The following is an 18740-nucleotide window of genomic DNA, read 5'->3' as shown; positions in this document are numbered from 1 at the left end:
ATCCATCTCACCGTCTATCCTCGATTGTAAGTGAGCACCCGCCTACAGGGTGGCCTGTTTTTCCAACTACTCTTTGACAGCCTCGGCATAACTCTTATCCAGCGACCCGTTCTTCTTGATGAGCTCCCCAACAACGAATGGTAGGCAGTCCTTTGGGCCATAGTACTTCAGATCGAACTTGTCCCATTCACCTGCATCCCTCAAGAATTCTGGCGTATGTCTCTGGAGTTCGCAACCCCCCATGAAGAACGGCCATCCCAGAATGGTATACACAAGTTGCATGAACCGGGCAGCCACTCTGCCTTCGGTCCTCCAAGGATTGGCCACGTGCTCGCAAATAACCATCCGGCCGCCAGGCTTGAGAAGATTGTAGAGCCCTTTTATGGTTTGCTCGGGATGTGGAACACCACAAAGCACGCGAGTACAGCAGATCTCATCGAATACACCATCTGACGCCAATCCACCTTTTCCACTGACATTCAGGATCCCGCTCTTGTGCAATGCTGGAATTAGACTCTCGGGCTCCGCACCACAAAGCATGGCATGGAACTTGCTGCCGAATCCCCTCTTTTCTGCGTTCTTGACCAATCCGGGATGCAAGTCCTCAGCTGGCTCCGCCCCATAGATAGCCGTGATAAGGTCCGGGTTGAATTGAGAGAGCATTTCTCCAGATCCAGGACCGATATCGAGGATTACACCTTTGCACTGGCCCAAAAGAGAGAATGTAGGGCCTGGCATCTCAGCAGACATTGCTTGGCCATTGTTCTTCCAGAGGCGGGCAAAGCCCTTGAAACGGAGCTTGGTGAGGTTGAAGAGGGTAAAAGGGCGCCAGTCGTAGAACACGACCTCAAATGCTGCCATGAAGAAATCTAAGTATGGATTAGTACGAGCCTCTCAAAGATAGCGAGGACACAACTTACTAAATGCTGCAATGCAAAGTAATATCGACGGGCGAAGGAGCGTCGGGATGTGCTCGCCCAGCCATTCCGCCGATGTCATGATGCTCTTCTGTGTATATCTCAAGTGATGGTTATACTATGGTTCAGGAGCGGATCCGCAAGTGGGGATGATGGAGGAAGTTCAAGGACGGACGTAGAGAAAAGGAATGAAGAATGAGAATCCACAAAGGAACTTGCACAATTAGGCCCAAATGGAACGCTCGGGAATATTGGTTTGTCAGACAGGATGTAGTCGCCGATTCCGTTCGGGGTTTACACGCGTGGGGACCTGTGTGACGTCGACGCGCTAGTAGCAGAAACAGCCGAGGCGTGGGTCATCAGAATGCGCATCGTGGAACACGCAACGATCGACACGCTGATACAATCTGCACACTCGCAATGGCTGAAGGACAATTCGCATTGATCACGGGGTAAGTAATGCTGTCTGTCGCGGTGGTAAGAGACTTGAGATCTTCTTAGCTCTAACCGACGCGAACAGATGCACGCCTGGCGGCATTGGACACTATCTCGCGTTAGAATTCGCCGAACGAGGTGAGGGCAATGTCCGTTTCGACACTCTGCGGTTGCTGACTCACGTGTAGGCTTTCAGGTTCTCGGAACCGTCCGCGATCCGTCCAAGTACACCTCTCCGCACCCTAAGATCACCTATCTGCCCCTCGAACTCCCGCACAAGGAATCGATACGCGAACTACATAAGCGCGTCGCCGAGATCACTGGAGGCAAACTTGACGTGCTATACAACAATGCCGGACGCAACTACGTTGTCCCAGCGCTGGACTACGACGAGGACGAGCTCCAGGAACTCTTCCAAGTAAACGTCTTCTCAGTAATGGAGATGTGCAGGACATTTGCCCCACTCGTGGTGGAAGCAAAGGGGACTATCGTACAGACGGGTTCGTTAGCTGGTATCATGCCCTACGTTTGGGGCGCGCCATACAATGCTTCCAAAGCAGCACTGCACGCCTACTCGGATACATTACGCGTCGAGCTCGCTCCTCTCGGTGTGCGCGTTGTCAACGTTGTGACGGGCGGCGTCAAATCGAACATTGCACGAACACATCGCACTCTGCCACCGGGCTCCTATATGCAACCGCTTGCTGCCGAATACGAACGAAGATTGGTGCACAGCCAGGAGTTGGGTATGGACACGAAGCAGTACGCACGCAGTTGTGTAAAGCAAGTGCTTGCTGGTGATGGCATGTTCTCTAAGACGAGATGGATATGGGAGGGTAAGATGAGCTGGATTGTGTGGTTCGCGTGGACATATCTCCCGACTTCGGTGCTTGATTACTATTTCACTGCAACTTTCCATTTGAATAAGCTGAGGGGGACTGCAGGGCCAGATAAGAAGACTCGATGAGGGAACATAATGACCTTGAGCGGCTGCATCACAGTCATCATAATCAAAAATAGACGCCTGACAACAAGATACGCTACAACCGAACAAGGCGGAAATGTAACCCGACTTCCATGTCTCTGTCTAGTTTTTACTGGATTCAGAATGCCCTTCAACTCTGGAGTATAAGACGCCTGACTTGGACGCCGTTACTGTTGGTGCAAGTGCGTGCGAGTCCAAGCCAGCGTTACGAATCTCACACCTACCAGGTCTGTCCGACTTCGTAACTGCAGTTGCGCGCTACCGACAAGCCCACCCTCGTGTAATCCTACGTCGATCGAACGAAACTTCTGTTCAGAAGGTGTGTGGAGCAAGTGACGCATCCACCCAAGCTTTTGAACACAACGGGCTTAGGGGAATGCGTTACAATCCCCCACATATCCACGTGCTCGCTTGCCAGACGACAAAGCCTGCCAGCTGTGACGACGCATCTCCCGTCCTACAACAACAAATAAGGGTGGAAAAACAACATGCCTGATCCACTCACAAACAGTCATTAGCCGTTACTCGTACTACTCGCTGGAATCCTGCTCCTCGTCTTTGATCATTTGCTCGACGCACAGCAAGAGGCAGACAAGATCGGGAATTCGCAGACGCGTCTATAACTACTCCGAGGCTTATGCAACATGCTATGCTCTCGACCACACGTGTCACAGCCTGCGACCCATAACAAAGGAAGTCCTTGACATAAAGTTTGTGTGGGAATTCCATGACCCTATTGCAGCTTTCACAGGACGAACAGATTCCGAGCCGGATCGTAGTGTCCAACGAAAAGCCACGCACATTGAAACACTTAGAGATGCTCAGCTCTTCCAAGATGATGATACTCCAGGAATACAACGACGGCTAACTCCGCCTCTTCTCTAGCACTTTATCTTCAGATACGAATGAGCCCAAGCTTAAGCAGGCCCATGTGGAATATGAAAGTAGATTGATGCATGAGCCATTACCCTTCAGTTTTTGGGACATCAAAAATGTCTTTTTCGAACAAGGGCTCGACTTTGACTACTCCGCAAGAGACTATCCTGAAGATCCAGGTATGTGCACATTACATTCCAACAACCATCTAAAAAAAATCAAGTACTGCCTTGGTGAGACATGTCCCTTCCTTTCCAAGAAACCACAACGCAAATCATGACGTTGTGACTAGAGACCAACACTTCTCACTAACGGAATCTCGCTCCGACGAAGACCTCACCGGAAGCGAAAACCATTGCAGCCCAACCCCACGATGCGATGCGCCACAATTACCTCAGGTACACGAAACTTGTACCCGCGCCCGTCTTCCACCATCGCCGATAGAAAGCGCAGCACATGGCGCACGCGCATTCCACAGGTCTTCCATGCAATCCGCTATCATCACCAATCGCAGCGATCCAATCTATATAGATTGTAGATTGATCCGATAGCGCGGTTTGCGCGGATCAGGTACCTATATCAGCCGGTTGTTATGGCACGTGAGGACAGCTCGACTTGGCGATCGGTGGAACGGCGAGATGAAGTATGCGCGAAGTCGGGTGCTGTGAGAATCTGTCATTTAGAGCCAAGAGTAATATGTGGGTGATATGTGGTACGTGGATAGCGAGGCTTTGAATCAGAGGCTGGTGTCGCTGTTCAGCTTTTTGCTTTTGATAGACGGTCAGTGACACCATCTCAACCCTACCCGAGCAAGTATGAGATTGCGCTCTACTCCCTGCGTTTGAACAGTCTTCATGGTTTGCGAAGGCCATTACTTGCAAGTCTGATGTTGAAGCTGATGTAATTATGCCTAATCTTTTGCTATCATGCGCATGAGCACAAAGGAAAAAAACGCCCCTTGTCAACCCAAGCACTTCTATGATAAGAACAGATGCCATATTAAACTCCATGTGTAAATGCGTAACGCTTGTATGCTTTCCAAAAGTTTCGTACCTCGTAGCCGGAAACCTACCAGACTCATCTACCCTGTTCTATCAATACTTTTTTTAAAAGTCCCAAAGGGTACCAAAAGCGTGCATACCCTCCATAGCACACCCCTGCATCATCTCGTCGTTGCCCTGGCTGTTACTCGTAATGAAGATGACTTCCGCGCCGAACCTCTTCCATGTATCTCTCAGGAGCTCCATTGTGTCTGGACGTCCACCTCTCTTCTTGCTGTCCCAGAGGATCATGCGCTCAGGCTCAATGTGCTTGTGGATGAGACCTGTGACTGTAGGACCGAAAGTTCGCTCTTGGTCGGATCCGATCCAGATGAGGAACCAATTAGGGGATTGGATGCAGGTGGAAAGTGCAGCACCGATGCCAGTACCGGTGCATATGCGGATGCCGCGCTTGAACATTGCGGAGGCGTGACCTACACCAGCTGCCGTTATGTTAGTAACTGTAACTGCAATATAAACGAGAAGAGAATACACACCGAACTTGAGCTCTCGCGTCCAAACAGTCTTCGGTGGATTGGCGACAAGGTTCTTTGTGAAGTCTCCTTGAACACCGCAGATCATGTAATGATGGGTGGCATTGCGTCCCTCACTGATGATACCAAAGGCGTGGTACTCCATGATGGACGTGCGGCTGATTCGTCCTAGGAGACCTTGCTGCATGCCGCGCTCGAATTTGAGGACAGCGACCTTGGGTGAAGGGATCTCAACTTCGACTGGTACCTCCCTTAGGGTAACCCATGGGATGAGGATGCTGGAATAGGTCAGCAGGAGAAGCTAGAAAAAAAAGCGAACTTCTTACAAGATCGTCATGAAGACAGCAAACCAGAGCTCTTGTGCACTGAGTAGGCTGTGAGCGCTGGTCCTCCACTCGCCGCGCTTGATGTCATAGGTGTTACCCATGATAACAAACACCCACGTCGTCTGGGATATATCAGTAAAACTCCCGGAAAAAGGCCGCAAAAGAGGTTACATACTGCGAGACCTAACCATCCAACAAATCGGTGGTGCTTCTCGAACACGTTATGATAGGTGCTGACAAGGGCGTAAGTACGGTGCCACAAAGCTAGATATCGGTCGGAGCTACTGACTTGCGGACCCAAGGAAAGGCACTCAACACCGAGACGATGATGAAAAAGTTGGTGATGATTCCGCTCGCAATTACGGCCGGATGTTGCACGGCACGATATCGAATGATATCGACACACTTGTAGACGAGCCAGCTAATTCTCACGTTAATGCTGTTTCGATCCGAACTAAGAAAAGTGACTCACGCAGCACCAGATAACGCGCATCCAGAGTGAATGCCTCCAACGTGTTGTAGAACAGATGTCGCAGCGAGCTTGACGCATACAGGTGCCCACTATCATAACTAGTCAGCAGACTTCGGGATCAAGGGCAAGAGAGCACATACTCCCAGTCCATATATGGCGACCATGTACAAGAAGCGCATCCATAATTCATTCCTCATCAGAATAGCACAAAGGAGGTTGCCTAGTACCAAAGCGCCAAGGTGTTCCTCGGCGTACGTGAAGCGACCGCAGGCGGACAAGATGATTCCCGTGAGGTTCAACAAAGTAACAAACGTGAAGAACTTTCTGTATGTGTTGAACCAGAGATCGAACAGGATCCATCGGCTGATCTTTGGCTTTTGAGGCTTTTCTCCAGCTGGCTTCTTCACGGTAGTGTCTAGTTCAGCGGCATCGGTAGGCTTCCGCCCCGATGGCAAAGATAGTGACAGTTCTGGTACACTCGTGCATGGTGTTATGCCTTGGTGGACAGGAGATGCGGGCAGTAACGATGTGACAATGTGTATGGGCCTCTTTTGCTCCATGTACACGAAGCCAGGTGCCGTCACTTCCAACGTACTGTCATACATGCCCTTTTCCGCATCGTCGAGCGAGTCAGCGCTGCTGCCACCAGTAAGACGGCTTCTCGATGTGGTTGACATGTCGTTGGTAGGCGATAACTGCACCAGGGTCCAGAGAGGTAGGCGCAAAAGACGGGAGGGCAGGGGTGATGGACGGGTGACTTCCGCTGAGGGTTGATAAACGAAGTACGAGGGTTCCAGCGAAGAAGGATTGGTAATGAGCACAGGCTAGATTAGGAGCTCTCAAGAAGTACTTATTGAGGACACGGCCATGAGGCGCACTGTCGTGTCATCTGGGTCATCAATTCCTGCGACGACACCATCCCACAATTCATCTCTGGAGTATACGGTACCAATGTCCGTAAGCATCGAAGCAAGCGGAGCCTGACGATGGCTCATTGTCCCATACCAACTTCCGCCGGTCCCGTCCAGACAGGACCCAAGACGAACCAACTAGCAGTCGGCACATCCACTCCGTGCTCAGCTCGTAAAGGATTCCCCGTGGGGAGAGTAGGAAAACGTGGGACGGCCTATGTCGGTAGTTTTTGCCCAAAGTTGGGTCAGCAAGACATCCCCACAGCCTCGGTATCGATCTGGAGACACTTCTCGGCCGCGACGACGTCGTCATAACGCATCCGATATTACGGTCGTACAGGTATGTCGGCAGACTACAATCACGCGACTTGGTCGGGATATTGCAGGAATATACTACGAGGTCAATGCGGTGTTTTGGTGTGACGCCTGGAAGGGACCTTTGGGGAAAAAGACAGGGATATAGAAAGAAGCAATAATGTGGAAGCGCAATATCATTCGACTGCATCTGGTTGCATTAGCGAGGACGCGATAACGTCAGACATGCCGAGGCGTCCATCGCGAAGTCACCCAATCTACCTAGGCTTAATCTCTAGTTCTTCACGTACAGATCGACGTATTCGTCAATGTCCATGTTATCGAGCGACTTGCTGTCTTGCGCCAATGCGACAAGCTTGTCAACGTGTTGCGACGGGTAGTGCGGGCCGAGATGCCTCTTGTACTTGGCGAGTATCTCAGGCTTTGCTTCTTCACGTCGCAGCCGGTGGCCAAGAGGAGCCTCAACAACCTCTTCTTCCAGCACGGTTCCATCCTTGAGCGTTACGGTGAGCGCATTGGAGATGGTGCGCTTCTCAGGGTCGTGGTAGTCCTTGGTGAACTGCGGGTCCTCTACACAGCTGATGCGCTGTCTCAGGGACTCGACGAGTTCCGATGTAGCAGCTTCGCTGTCATCTGGGTAGTCAGTGGCCTCAAGACGGTTGAAAACGAACATGGTGGCGACCATGTACTACCATGATGTCAGCGCGAGCAGGCAGCTACGGTGGGTAAGGCTTACTTGAACGCAGTGATCGCGGTCAGCAAAGTTCTCCATAGGCTTGAATTGCTTATCAATGATGCGAATGCAGGCCTCGTGCGTCCGGTTAACGACACCCTCGATGTCTTTGGCGCTCTTGCCCATAGCTGCCAACTTCTTGTTGAGGCGTTGGGCAGCTTCGACAGCGGTCTGGGAATGGAACTCGGCTGGACCCGATTAGCATAAACGGCGCAGCAGTATTGGGTTAAAGGGGGTTTATTACCAGGATAAGAGACCTTGAAGAGAACGTTCTCCATGACGTAGCTGCCATAGCCTCTCTGGAACTGGAAGGGCTTGCCGCCAAAGTTGACGTCGTAGAAGCCCCAGGTGGGCGCTGAGAGAACAGTGGGAAGACCCTGCTCGCCCTTCATGACCTTGAGCACGAGGTTAACGGCCGTCTGGCAAGCATCACCAGCAGCCCAGGACTTGCGCGACATGGTGTTGGGCGAGTGCCTGTAGGTACGCATCGATTGGCCATCAACGAAGGCTTGCGAGATGGCGTCACGTGTCTGAGCCTCGCTGAGGCCCATCATCTTGGACACGACGGCGGTGGAGGCCAGCTTGACCAGAATGACGTGGTCCAGACCGACTTTGTTGAAGGAGTTCTCGAGGGCCATGCAGCCCTGGATCTCGTGGGCCCTGATCATTGCCTCAAGGACATCTCTGACCTTGAAGATCTTGCCATTGCCGAGATTGCCTCCAGCCTTGTTTGTTCGTGTGATCCAGTCGGCAGTTGCGAGGATCGCCCCCAGGTTGTCAGAGGGGTGGCCCCACTCGGCAGCGAGCCAGCAGTCGTTGAAGTCGAGCCATCGGATCATAGCACCAATGTTAAAAGCACCGTTGACGGGATCCAGCTGGTAGTTTGTGCCAGGTACTTTACAGCCATTGGGGACCGTCGTGCCCTCCACAACGGGGCCCAGGATGTTGCGGCATTGCTCGAAGCGCAGCCCCTCAAGACCGCAGCCAAGCGTGTCAACAAAGACCCAGCGGGCGGTGTCGAACTATATGAAGCTTGATTAGCCGCGATACTCGCTCAGAGGCGAATTGACCCTACCGCAAGTTCCGACTCAATGGGGGTGTTGTGGATATAGCTGGCCATGTCCTTGATCTCCGGGTCGTACTCGCGCTTGCTCAGCGTCTGCGGCACGGAGCTCTTGAGGGATGCCATGGTGGAGAAGGAAGATGCAGCCGCTGTTCGCGATGTGATTGGGTTCGAGGCAGCGGTTCGCAGAGCAATTGGCCTCAGAGCTCTGGATACGACGCTGGACCGTGATCGTAGGTTTCGTGAAGCGGTACTGCACAGGTTGCGACTGAAGGCCGACATGTTGATTAGCGTCTGTCGTGCCGGACGACGTCAATGCAGGTGTAGAGAAAAGGGACAGTCGTACTTGGCGCTTTTGGGGGAACTATTGGTTTTTGAACAAGTTCTGGGTAGACGATGAGCATCGCTCGGCTCGCAGAATTCGGGAGGATGGATAGCCCGTCGTCAACCGAGGCAGTACATATCCGCCAGCCGCACGGAATGCCTTTCCGAAACGCCATCGCAAATTTCACAATGAAGTCGTATCATCGCACAAGTCTTTTACGCCTATTGCTATAGTTCAGCGACTGTTGTCGCGATTGTCATCTCGAGCATAAACACCTGCCCGCACTCTGCTGAACGTGCTACCCCGCACCATCCCGCAAGTACCCTTCGGCTATAGTTGCTAGGGCCCGCTCCCACTCCCACATGCTTGCTGCTTAGCTTCCACCAGAGCCGCAGAGCCTCCAGCCCCGAACATCAGCGCCAGCCGTCTCTGACACCCTACAACATTTGTCTCTCCATCTCCTCGAGTTCTTCGTCAACCTCTCGCTCCATGTCCTCTGACCAGGGTGGTGTGGCGATTGCCAGAGCAATCTCCTCAGGGGATATATATTCGTCCAAAGTCAGCGTACATGGACCATCAATCATCCACCCGCTTTCCGGTTTGTTGGGCCGAGTTAGAGCATATCCTCTGTAGCCAGCCAAAAGTCCTAATTTTCCGAGCCTCACCATCCACCGCTTCACATCTCTAAGCTGGTAGCCGTTGGCGACTAGTAGAGAGACTTCGAGAAGAATGTCGCCTTCCCTAGCGAGGCTACCAGGGGTATCGACGCCAGGAACAGACGCGTTGTGCCTGCGTCCAAGGTCGAAAATGTAGTTCCTACAACAGTACGATGCTGATGCGGCGGTGCAGAATCTTTTGTACAGTTGCTGCTCCTGGTGGGTGTTGTGGTTAAACGATACGTGTTGGGCCACGAGAACGCAGTTCTTGATACGATATGCCATGGGGTGCACAGCGCCATTTCCAGAGCAGCGCTGTGTTTCGTGGAGTAGCGCCGATGCTAGAAATGCATTACGAAGGGAATTATCCAAGGTCTGCATGCCATACGCCAGGTAAGGATAGTATGGCAATTGGTAGAGGTTCAAGCGCTGATGCAGCGCCCGTCGTACCTCCTCGTCGAAAGCACCTACCTTGAACGTCAGCTCTTCGTCTTTGCAGTTGGGAGAGCTCATGACGTACGACATACGAGCCGTAAATTCAATGCCCTGGACATGTCATGATACCGCCGTCTTCTGTACTGCAACGATGGGTCCAGGACATGTTTGATGATTTGACTCCATAGCTCCACTGGTAGAGCTCGAATACCATGGAGGTGTGACTCTGGAATGTTCCGCAGTTTCTCCCTCGACATCTCTCCCAAGATCTCTTTCAAAGTCTGACCAAGCTCAGCCTTTCCTTGCAGATTCTTGTGCGCGCGAATACTATTCATGGTGCCGATGACGTAAGCGCACAGACCACGTGTGAATAACACAAAGTTCCAGGCGCGCCCAAGTATGTCGATGTTTAGCTGCAACATTACCTCAATGCGAACTACCCTGAGATGATGCTGGTATGAAGGAGCATGTCAGATCCATGGAATTTGCTAGGGTAAAACATACCTAGGTAGTGTACAATTCCTGCTGCCTGATTCCCTCACGATTGACACGCGTCCGTGCTTGGCTGCTAACCTCATCTTGCACAGTCTCAGCACAAGTAAACACCAAATGTTCAGAAAACAGGTGCAAAGCAACTAGACGTTCAGAAGTCGACAATGAACACTGTTCTCGCCCTCAAATCGCTACTGCGAGCCCCAACAAATATCACCACACAAGAGATCCATCCACCTCTCACGATGCCGGCATCACAATTCTCGGGTATCACTGCCCTACCTGTCGAACTCTGGAGTTTGATTATCGAGTACACAGTCCTACACCGCATCAGTCAGAACGCGCCGCCGTTCAATGAATGCACAGCGGCGCTAGACTTGCGACTCGTTTGCCGTGAGTAACTCACTATACTGAACCATCATCGCAGAACCGCGCCAACTGACGCGCCTCCCAGGCATGTTCAACAAAGAAGTGATGCACGCCTTACACACGCACATATCAATCGCACACCTCCCCCAAACATCATCTGTTTCCTTACTGCTCTCTTTCTCCCAACTTCCACACAAGCATGCCCTCTTCAGCTCCGCGGTTCTAAACTCTTGCCGTACCACATCCCTTCCGACCGTCTCTGCCAAAGTAGTTGCGCGTATCGTAAATTGTCTCATAATGTCTAGTAGTCTATCTAGAGTTGACGGGCCAGAACCACACTGGGACTTGACGTTCACAGAAGAGCTCTCCGCATATGACCATCACGCCATGGACATGCTACGCAGGCTGTGTCGGGCTGCTGGACTGTCAGGCTGCTGTCAGGAGTACATGTGTAAGCCTGATGTATTTTACGCTAAATTTGGAAAGGATGGGGAACTGCAGGCAGACAAGCACCTGGAGATTGCGATTCTTGTTGCTTCTGGGTATGACATCTGTTGGATTACGAAGTGCATGGTTCGGCTTGAGAGGATAGGAAGACTAGTCGGCCGTAGAAGTGAAAATGGAACACGAGGCCGATGATTTAGAAGACGAAGAAGACACTTTATCATTCTTGGTATCGACTATCACTATTTCTCCAACTAGCCAAGGGGTTTGCTTCTTCAGCTTGTCTTGGCTGCTTCTGCCACGGGGCGTCGCACTGGAACGTGTTCCGATGACTCTTTCCCTGCTTTCTACATTGCATAGCTGGTATGTCCGCGTCTGAAGAGGGTTTCGATCGACTCGGCGTTTCGGGTTGAGGCTGCGTTGAGCAGCTTCGGAATCTGGTCGTTTACCAGTCGTCTTTGTCGGACTCGTCGTCTGTACAAACGTCAGCGCAAAACTTTCAATGCAGATGGACCAGCACTTACCACTGTGACTAACTTTAGACTTCCTTGCCGCAAGAGCGCTGGCCAATGCGCCAGCCAAGCCAGCTTCTCCAGGTGTAGCTGGGCCAGAGGCACCTCCAGAAGCACCTCCAGCCGGTTCTGCGCCAGGAACTGCCGCCGCACTGCGGTCTTTCTTCTCCGAGTCCGAAACCTTCTTTAGTCTCGCTCCTCCACGGATATCCGCCAACAAGCCGTCTCGTCCCGCCGCGGGTTTGGGCAAAGACGGGCCGCCACCTGGTGGCGGAGGGGGCCCAGGGGGAGGGGGAGGGCCGGGTGGAGGTGGGGGCCCAGGCGGGGGCGGCGCAACAGCAGATCGCGAAGGCATGGGTGGCGGTGGGGGCGGTGCTGGCGGTGCTGAGCTGTTGGGCATGGGTGGAGGAGGAGGAATGGACCGATTCGGCATTGGCGGCGGTGGTGGTGGAATGGGTGCTACATTGCTTGTTGGGGGCAGAGGCGGTGGGACTGGAGCCGCACCTGAAGGTGGAGGTGGCGCCGGACGAGAAGAAGACGGAGGAAGGGGTGGCGGTACTGGTATATTGTGAACAGGGGGCAGTTTTGGGGGCGCGGATGGAGTATCTCTGGCTGGAGGAGGTGGTGGAACTGGCCCGCGACTTGGGGGCGGCGGCGGTGGGCCAGAGGGTACACGGTTGCCCGTAAAGGGCGGCGGTACACCAAATTTGCCTCCTGCTGAGGCTTCGTCGGGCACTGGTGTCTTTGGTGTGCGTGGTGGCGGCGGGGGTCCAGGATTGGCAGCGTTGGACGATGCTCGCGATCTGTTTGGTGCAGGGGGCAGATTCGCGAACTTTCCTGCTTCTGCAATTGGAGGGGGCGCCCTGAAGACAGGCTTAGGTGGCCCTGGAGGAGGCGTTGCTTCGCGCGACGGCGATGGCGGCGCAGGGCTGCCTGAGGAATTGCGGTTGACGGTTGCGTCCGTCTTTGTTCTCCGCGCTGGCGGCGGTGCTGGAGGTGGTCCCCGCCTGGAACCGCCAGTGTTCTGAGGGCTGAGAGAGGCGGCTGCGGGCGGTGCACTCGGCGGGGGAGGGGGAGGTGCTCTGGATTTGCGCTGGTTGTGCTCGTCCTTGAGCTTCTCCTCGGTCTTCCGCTGCTCAATGTACAGCTTGATGAAGTCGGCGTTTTCCTCAATCTGGTCCTCGGTGATGCCCATGGCCAGCAGTTCCTTCAGCAGCGGCTGCCATGATGGGTCTGTCGTGTCGATGGCCGAGTTGCGGGCGCTTGTCGCGTTGGAGTGGGTGCTTTGCACGGGCGATGCGACGCTGGCCGGCGGAATGATGGAGGCTGGCGGCGGGCCGGGTGCAGAAGAATGGCGGTGTCCAAAGAGCCCTCCCAGCAGGCCGTGGCCATGTCCGCCGCCGCCGCCGCTCCTGCCGTTGGCTGCATGCGCGCTGCTCCCTGCGGACAAGCTGAAGGGCGTGTTCTTTGTGTTCTTGTGGGCGCTCTTTTCGCGCTCGTCGAGCTTCTTCTTGAACGACTTGGCTTCCTTCTCGTCGGCAAAGGACAGGCCGGCGAGACAGTCCTCGAGCTCAAAGGTGTGGAAGAAGACGCGGTCCTGGTTGTAGGAGAAGGTGTCGTAGATCTCCTGGTCCCAGATGACGCCGCGGCTTTGGGGCTGCATCCGTCAGTCGTCCGCTCTGTGCTGCGGCAGTCGTCGCACCTACCGAAATGTCCACCATCTTGAGCCAGAACGTGTGGCCGACCAGGTCGTTGGCCAGCACGACGGCGCCCTGCAAGCCCGTGTAGGTCCATCGGCGCGGGTCGGGGTAGGCAATGTACAACTTGGCGACGGCGACGGTGAGGATCTTGTTGGCCGACTTGGGCACGGTGCGCTTCACCGTCAGCTTGTCCTCGTCGGAGAGAATCGACGGCATGGCGATGTGTTTGGATGCGAGTGCTTCGGGCGATGCTCGAATGTTCACTTCAGTTCAGCCGTTGCGTTGGGCTTGGGCGCGGCTGGTGGGGCGTGCTCCTCACTCCACTATTAGGCAGCACATGGGAACAATCGCAATCACTCGGGAGGCCCGTCGAGGCTGCGTACGTTTGGGGGGGAGATTGTTTTAGTGTGCTGCGCCGAAATTGAGTGGTAACAAGAATGGCGGTGCTTGTCAAGGGGAGACGTCACTTGCGGCTAACATCCCGACTGGGCGGACAGCGGAGAAACCCATCCAACCCTCTCTGCCCAGTCACGTTTGCCCACCCAACTGCACCACTTTTCTCACGCAACCACTCAATCTCATCTCGACATTTGCTCCCAGTTCGTTTCCGCGAGCGGGAATTCTGACACGGATCGATGCTTACCGAGATTGCGCTTCTTGGGTGCGACGCGGCCTTCTCACGCGACACACCGACTGCCTAGTACCCTCATGACCAAGACAGGACTAGTCACCCTTCGAGAAAGCAGATGCTTCTTCCTCTCTATCCGCGCCTCCGTCTCCCATGTGCTAACGGTCAAGATATGTACGCACATGAATTAGTAGACTTTCCTAGCGGTTCGCGTCTTTGTAGGCTCGGATACTGCGCCACTGACGCCGACCTGCCGACTTTCAGGCTGCATACCTAGGCCTCCAGCGATGACAGCTTGACAGCTTGGCGTTATCGCAATCCATGGAACAACACCACCGCTGACTTGGCGGGCCAGATCTGGCAGTATCATCCCCATCTCATTGCCTGACGTACTCTCAATCATGGACGATTTGTTCGATGGCTACATGGTGCTGGACCGCATAGGCGACTTCCTTGAGTCCAGTGTTCCAGCTGGCCATCCCAAAGCACCCATAGTTCCGCAAACGGAACAGCAGGCACAAGCATGCAAGCAAGCCATACAGCCCAAGACAGATAATCTGAACGATTCTGGCCCATGGTAGTCCCTCGTACGATCCAGAGTGTTTCATCATGCTCATATCCAGCAGCACCACTGTATCTAGCGGCGACACGGCGGCACTAGGAGGGTTACGACAGCGACGCGGGCACACCAAAAGTCGTCTGGGCTGCATCCCATGCAAGCGCCGCAAGATCAAGGTACTGCAACAGTGTTGTCATGTCTTACCATGTCACTAAACTCCGTCAAGTGCCCAGAGACATGGCCGTCATGTACGAATTGCGATAAGCGCGGACGTGAGTACCGAATTATGCGCTGTATACCACATCTTACCAACTGTTCAAGTGGTCTGTAGGTATCCGGATGTATTCAAACACGCGCGACGAGACTATATACCAACAGAAACGCCGAGTCCGCGCCAGATAGTCAGACTCTCAGAAACACCTACCGTCTACAGTTCAGATGATATGCAGTTGTTCCACCACTATCTCATCTCAGCGCATCCTTGCATTCCGCACGATTGGAATGACATTTGGGTTAAAGATGTTCCCATAAAAGCTAATCAAGTATGTGGTCCCTTCCTCTGCCGATACAACACGTCGGTCATCACTGACTACTCAGTATTCATATCTCATGGATGCTATGCTCGCTTTAGCTGGATCTCATCTTGCCATACAAGTCGACAACCCCAAAACTAGTCTTGCACTGCAACACCGACAAAAAGCAATCGTTGGACTCGAGGACTCCTTCTCTCGATGGCCTCCAACTCCTGAAGAATCACATATCATGCTTGCCACATCTTACTTACTGTGCTTTCAATCCAGCTACATGGAAGATGGCTTTCTGGAGCATTTCTTGTCTCTACGAGGATGCTCGTTTCTGTCCCAGCTAATCCTAGGCCAAGGCTTCCCTGGTCCTTTCTCCGATCAGAAAACCTTGGGCATGATACGTATGGACACAACGTTTTGCAATTTTCCCGTAGTGGATCAGGAACTTCTACGCGAAGCTCTGCTGTCGATAAAGGGATTCTCTAGCCTGATGACCGGGCCCGCTGCACATGCCATCGAGAAGGCCATTGTCGGACAGCTCATCGAAACGGTTCAATGTCTCCTGGTCTCAGAAGTAGAGAGGCCAGAACTGAGGGACGCTTTTGATTCGACCACTGAATATGATGATGAGAACGACACAACTGCAATATCAGGTACACATTCTGTACCGGGTTTTACAAAAGCACGCACTCTGCCACAAATGGCTTCGGGGCCCAACTCACATTCCGATCTCTACGCGTTCGCCAACCCGATCTTACCAGGAGACCTTGGCGTGGTGTTCGACAAAATCGACTGGGAAAATCTCACAACCGCTCCGCCAGGCGCTCCATACCCGCTCCAGTCCTTTATAGCCATCATGGCTATCCTGACCATCTTCGCTACATGGCCGCATGACGGACTCATGCATGTCTTTGATCCCACAAACCAACTCGGCAACGTCGTCATGGCGCACTTTTGCGCCATACGTTTTATTCTCGCGCCGCTATCGGCGCCTAGGAACGCATTGACAACCCCTACGAGGGCGACTATCCAATGGTCCGCTCGCATCATGGCCGCCATAGATGACGATGAGAGTGGAGAGTGGGCTCAGTATGTGGAATGGCCGAGAAAGGTACTTCGGTGTATGGAAGCGTGCATCGAGAAACATAAAGGCTTCAATATGGAGGATGTACGCAATATGCTGTTGCATGATCCTGGGGCGTTCAAGGAAGGAAGAGCACGAAAATACTGAGCGACAAAACATTACCGTCTAATATGTCGACTCCACGTCGCTTTCTTTCGTGGTGAATCAGGGCGATGTAAGAAAGAGACACTCGATTCTGGTTTTCATGTAAACGTCTATTTCCAGGCACTGAGATCGTTGGTGAATGTGTAGTCCGTGCATTTTCCTGTAGCCACCATGTGAAAGCCCTACCAGTTACCAGCATGCTAACAATCTATATATGCCAAGCATGGGTTTGATCAGATTTTTACGCAAGTGAAGGGAAAAACGCGCGGCCAGCGCTCGATAGCTAGTCTCCGTAATCGCCACTCTCACTTCCTTCAACTGCGACTAACAAGTACACATTCCCTTCTCTCCCTACAAAAACCGAAATATCACAGCAACCACCTCAATCAACATCGCTCGAAATGTTTGGACCGTACAATGTACTATCATACATGACGATGATCATTGTTCGGCTTTTCCTATGGCTCCTGGATCTCGTCCGCGATTTCCTCACCGGCCTTTTACACCCCAAGAAATATGAGGTTTTAATTGTCGTAACCATCGTTATCTACAAGATTTCAAGGACACTGGTTGCATACAAGCGGGAAACCGAGAAGCTGAAGAAAATCAACGCCAAGCTCGCAATCGACCATGAAGTCAATATCGCGCAGAAAACAATTAGATGTACGTATTTTCTGGTTACAAAGGACAGGCTGCTGATCCATTGCAGTCAAGCGCCCATCTCAGGATACTTACAGTGAAGGCACTGTCGTCAAGGGCATTCACATCATCGGCAGGGATTTCGACATGGTCATCAACGGAATGGAAATTGCTGGTGGATATTCTGATGGACGTCATCGGGCTCGTGTGCGTGGGGCTGAAGAATGGATCACGTTTGGGAGCCAGCTCGTTATCAACATGAACGACATCACCGAAGAGGTGGTGAAGGCAGGTGGGAACGTGGATCTCGAGTGGACTTTGTCATGAAGACAGCCGCAGTAGAACACAAGGTGTAAGAGCTTGCATGTATTTCCAGGTCAAGCATGTTCAACCTTTACTGCTTGCGGAATCCCATGACTAGCCAGTAGTCAATCCTATCCTATTCAAACAAACCGGTTCCACAACCCTAACCGCGTTATCACATTTGCAATTGCAACCCAACTCTTCCCTCGATTCCCCAGGAGGCCCCGAGATTTTCGGTACGCTCACCCCTCTCATCCTCTCCTGCTCTGTACTGGCGTACGTACAAACCTGCAACCCATCATGCACATACCCCCAATCACTAAAATGATGCAACTCCTCCGGCTGCAACAACATGGCAGCAGCCAATGAATGCACGGGTGCATCACCCCACCTCTCATAATAGAACCCGCCGTTACGGTCCAGATACTCAAAGATGGCACGATACGCACCTCCACGGAAGAAGTCCATATCCGCAATCTCAAAGTTCGACCAAAAGTGACACATGTTCCACAAGTCCCCCCTCTCGTCCCTGTTCCATAGTAGCGCTAGTGCACGGCGGAGGGGCCAGGGCATGTAGCTTGCGTCGACCATGGCGATCCAGAGGCTGGAGGTGGGGAGGCGGTATTTGTTCTTGAAGAGGGAGAGTTTGTAGAAGAGAGAAGGGACCGTTTGCCCGCGTTCCCAGAGTGCGGTTGTGTAGCCGTAGCGTTTCTTGTGGCGCGTCATTTCGACAAAGTGGTTGTCTAGTGTATGGTGTACAGAGTTAGCAAACGTCCCACGTAAGGTTCGATTTCGAAAGGTACTTACAGGTTATGGCGCATGTAAAGGATATGAAGGGCTCGACACGCCAGTAGTATTTATAAGGGAGGAGTGCGGGGTGGTCGAAGAAGAAGCTGTGGGGTCTTCATCAGCGCACTGCTTTTGGGATGGGCTCGGTTTGGGTGGCATACCCAGATTGAAAGCGACACATGTGGTGGTAGCTTTCTTGTCCTCCGTATTGTATGCCCCGGTTCTTCATGGATTGCATGCTGCTTCGTGCGCGCTCTTGGTCGATCCACTCAGGATACCCCCACATCTCTTTGGGAATGACCTCAAACTTTACTTCTGCGTCTTTTCCTACTGCTTTGCCTACCTTTGTCTTAAAATCTTCCGTCCATTCTTCATCATTTAGGAAAACCCATGGATACCCGAAATTATCGTTGAACTGTTCTTGCACGCTCCGAACGCTGGAAACTGCGCCCTTGACTTCTGAATTGCGCGCAAGCATTACAAGTACGGCGGACTCGCGTGCGGTCGTGTTTAGGACGGGGCTCTGACATCCCGCGTAGAAGGGGGCGTCGAGGGGTGTCGAGGGGCGAG

The 18740-nt window shown here is 53.0% G+C and overlaps 6 protein-coding genes across 6 annotated transcripts; 2 read left to right on the top strand and 4 right to left on the bottom strand.

Annotated features, from left to right (window-relative positions):
• Positions 1 to 25: 25 nt before the first annotated feature.
• On the bottom strand, positions 26 to 1171 carry ACET3X_009330 (uncharacterized protein). Its single transcript, XM_069455513.1, has 2 exons — positions 921 to 1171; positions 26 to 869 (listed from the first exon to the last, which is right to left on the bottom strand). The coding sequence occupies exons 1-2, from the start codon at positions 997 to 999 to the stop codon at positions 67 to 69; spliced, it is 882 nt and encodes a 293-aa protein (XP_069303407.1). The 5' UTR covers positions 1000 to 1171; the 3' UTR covers positions 26 to 66.
• A 130-nt stretch (positions 1172 to 1301) lies between these two features.
• ACET3X_009329 (uncharacterized protein) lies at positions 1302 to 2369 on the top strand. The gene is made up of 3 exons (XM_069455511.1): positions 1302 to 1369; positions 1438 to 1490; positions 1541 to 2369. The coding sequence occupies exons 1-3, from the start codon at positions 1338 to 1340 to the stop codon at positions 2317 to 2319; spliced, it is 864 nt and encodes a 287-aa protein (XP_069303406.1). The 5' UTR covers positions 1302 to 1337; the 3' UTR covers positions 2320 to 2369.
• Positions 2370 to 4319: 1950 nt separating this feature from the next.
• Positions 4320 to 6222, bottom strand: ACET3X_009328 (uncharacterized protein; the record flags this gene model as incomplete). Its single annotated transcript, XM_069455510.1, has 7 exons — positions 4320 to 4696; positions 4751 to 5025; positions 5074 to 5195; positions 5249 to 5306; positions 5363 to 5494; positions 5546 to 5634; positions 5686 to 6222. 7 exons carry the CDS (start codon positions 6220 to 6222, stop codon positions 4320 to 4322), a joined length of 1590 nt encoding a protein of 529 aa, XP_069303405.1.
• An 823-nt stretch (positions 6223 to 7045) lies between these two features.
• On the bottom strand, positions 7046 to 8849 carry ACET3X_009327 (uncharacterized protein; the record flags this gene model as incomplete). The annotated part of the gene is made up of 4 exons (XM_069455509.1): positions 7046 to 7459; positions 7508 to 7692; positions 7749 to 8526; positions 8580 to 8849. The coding sequence occupies 4 exons, from the start codon at positions 8847 to 8849 to the stop codon at positions 7046 to 7048; spliced, it is 1647 nt and encodes a 548-aa protein (XP_069303404.1).
• Positions 8850 to 11733: 2884 nt separating this feature from the next.
• ACET3X_009326 (uncharacterized protein) lies at positions 11734 to 13716 on the bottom strand (the record flags this gene model as incomplete). The annotated part of the gene is made up of 3 exons (XM_069455508.1): positions 11734 to 11762; positions 11813 to 13457; positions 13507 to 13716. 3 exons carry the CDS (start codon positions 13714 to 13716, stop codon positions 11734 to 11736), a joined length of 1884 nt encoding a protein of 627 aa, XP_069303403.1.
• Positions 13717 to 14082: 366 nt separating this feature from the next.
• Positions 14083 to 16658, top strand: ACET3X_009325 (uncharacterized protein). The gene is made up of 5 exons (XM_069455507.1): positions 14083 to 14705; positions 14755 to 14863; positions 14914 to 14959; positions 15009 to 15229; positions 15285 to 16658. The coding sequence occupies exons 1-5, from the start codon at positions 14530 to 14532 to the stop codon at positions 16440 to 16442; spliced, it is 1710 nt and encodes a 569-aa protein (XP_069303402.1). The 5' UTR covers positions 14083 to 14529; the 3' UTR covers positions 16443 to 16658.
• Positions 16659 to 18740: the final 2082 nt, after the last annotated feature.

This window comes from Alternaria dauci, chromosome 9, assembly GCF_042100115.1.
Source record: "Alternaria dauci strain A2016 chromosome 9, whole genome shotgun sequence".
Taxonomy (NCBI): domain Eukaryota; kingdom Fungi; phylum Ascomycota; class Dothideomycetes; order Pleosporales; family Pleosporaceae; genus Alternaria; species Alternaria dauci.
The sequence above is the reverse complement of the archived record's forward strand: the minus strand, read 5'-3'. Positions and strand labels throughout refer to the sequence as shown.

Excerpts from the sequence above, each read along its gene's own strand:
- ACET3X_009330 (XM_069455513.1), bottom strand. The coding sequence starts at position 999 with ATGACATCGGCGGAATGGCTGGGCGAGCACATCCCGACGCTCCTTCGC. Across the intron at positions 870-920 it reads ACTTTGCATTGCAGCATTTA|ATTTCTTCATGGCAGCATTT; the intron begins GTAAGTTGTGTC and ends ATCCATACTTAG.
- ACET3X_009325 (XM_069455507.1), top strand. The coding sequence starts at position 14,530 with ATGGACGATTTGTTCGATGGCTACATGGTGCTGGACCGCATAGGCGAC. Across the intron at positions 14,960-15,008 it reads GAATTGCGATAAGCGCGGAC|TGGTCTGTAGGTATCCGGAT; the intron begins GTGAGTACCGAA and ends CAACTGTTCAAG. Across the intron at positions 15,230-15,284 it reads TTCCCATAAAAGCTAATCAA|TATTCATATCTCATGGATGC; the intron begins GTATGTGGTCCC and ends CTGACTACTCAG.
- ACET3X_009329 (XM_069455511.1), top strand. The coding sequence starts at position 1,338 with ATGGCTGAAGGACAATTCGCATTGATCACGGG. Across the intron at positions 1,370-1,437 it reads CAATTCGCATTGATCACGGG|ATGCACGCCTGGCGGCATTG; the intron begins GTAAGTAATGCT and ends CGACGCGAACAG. Across the intron at positions 1,491-1,540 it reads GTTAGAATTCGCCGAACGAG|GCTTTCAGGTTCTCGGAACC; the intron begins GTGAGGGCAATG and ends ACTCACGTGTAG.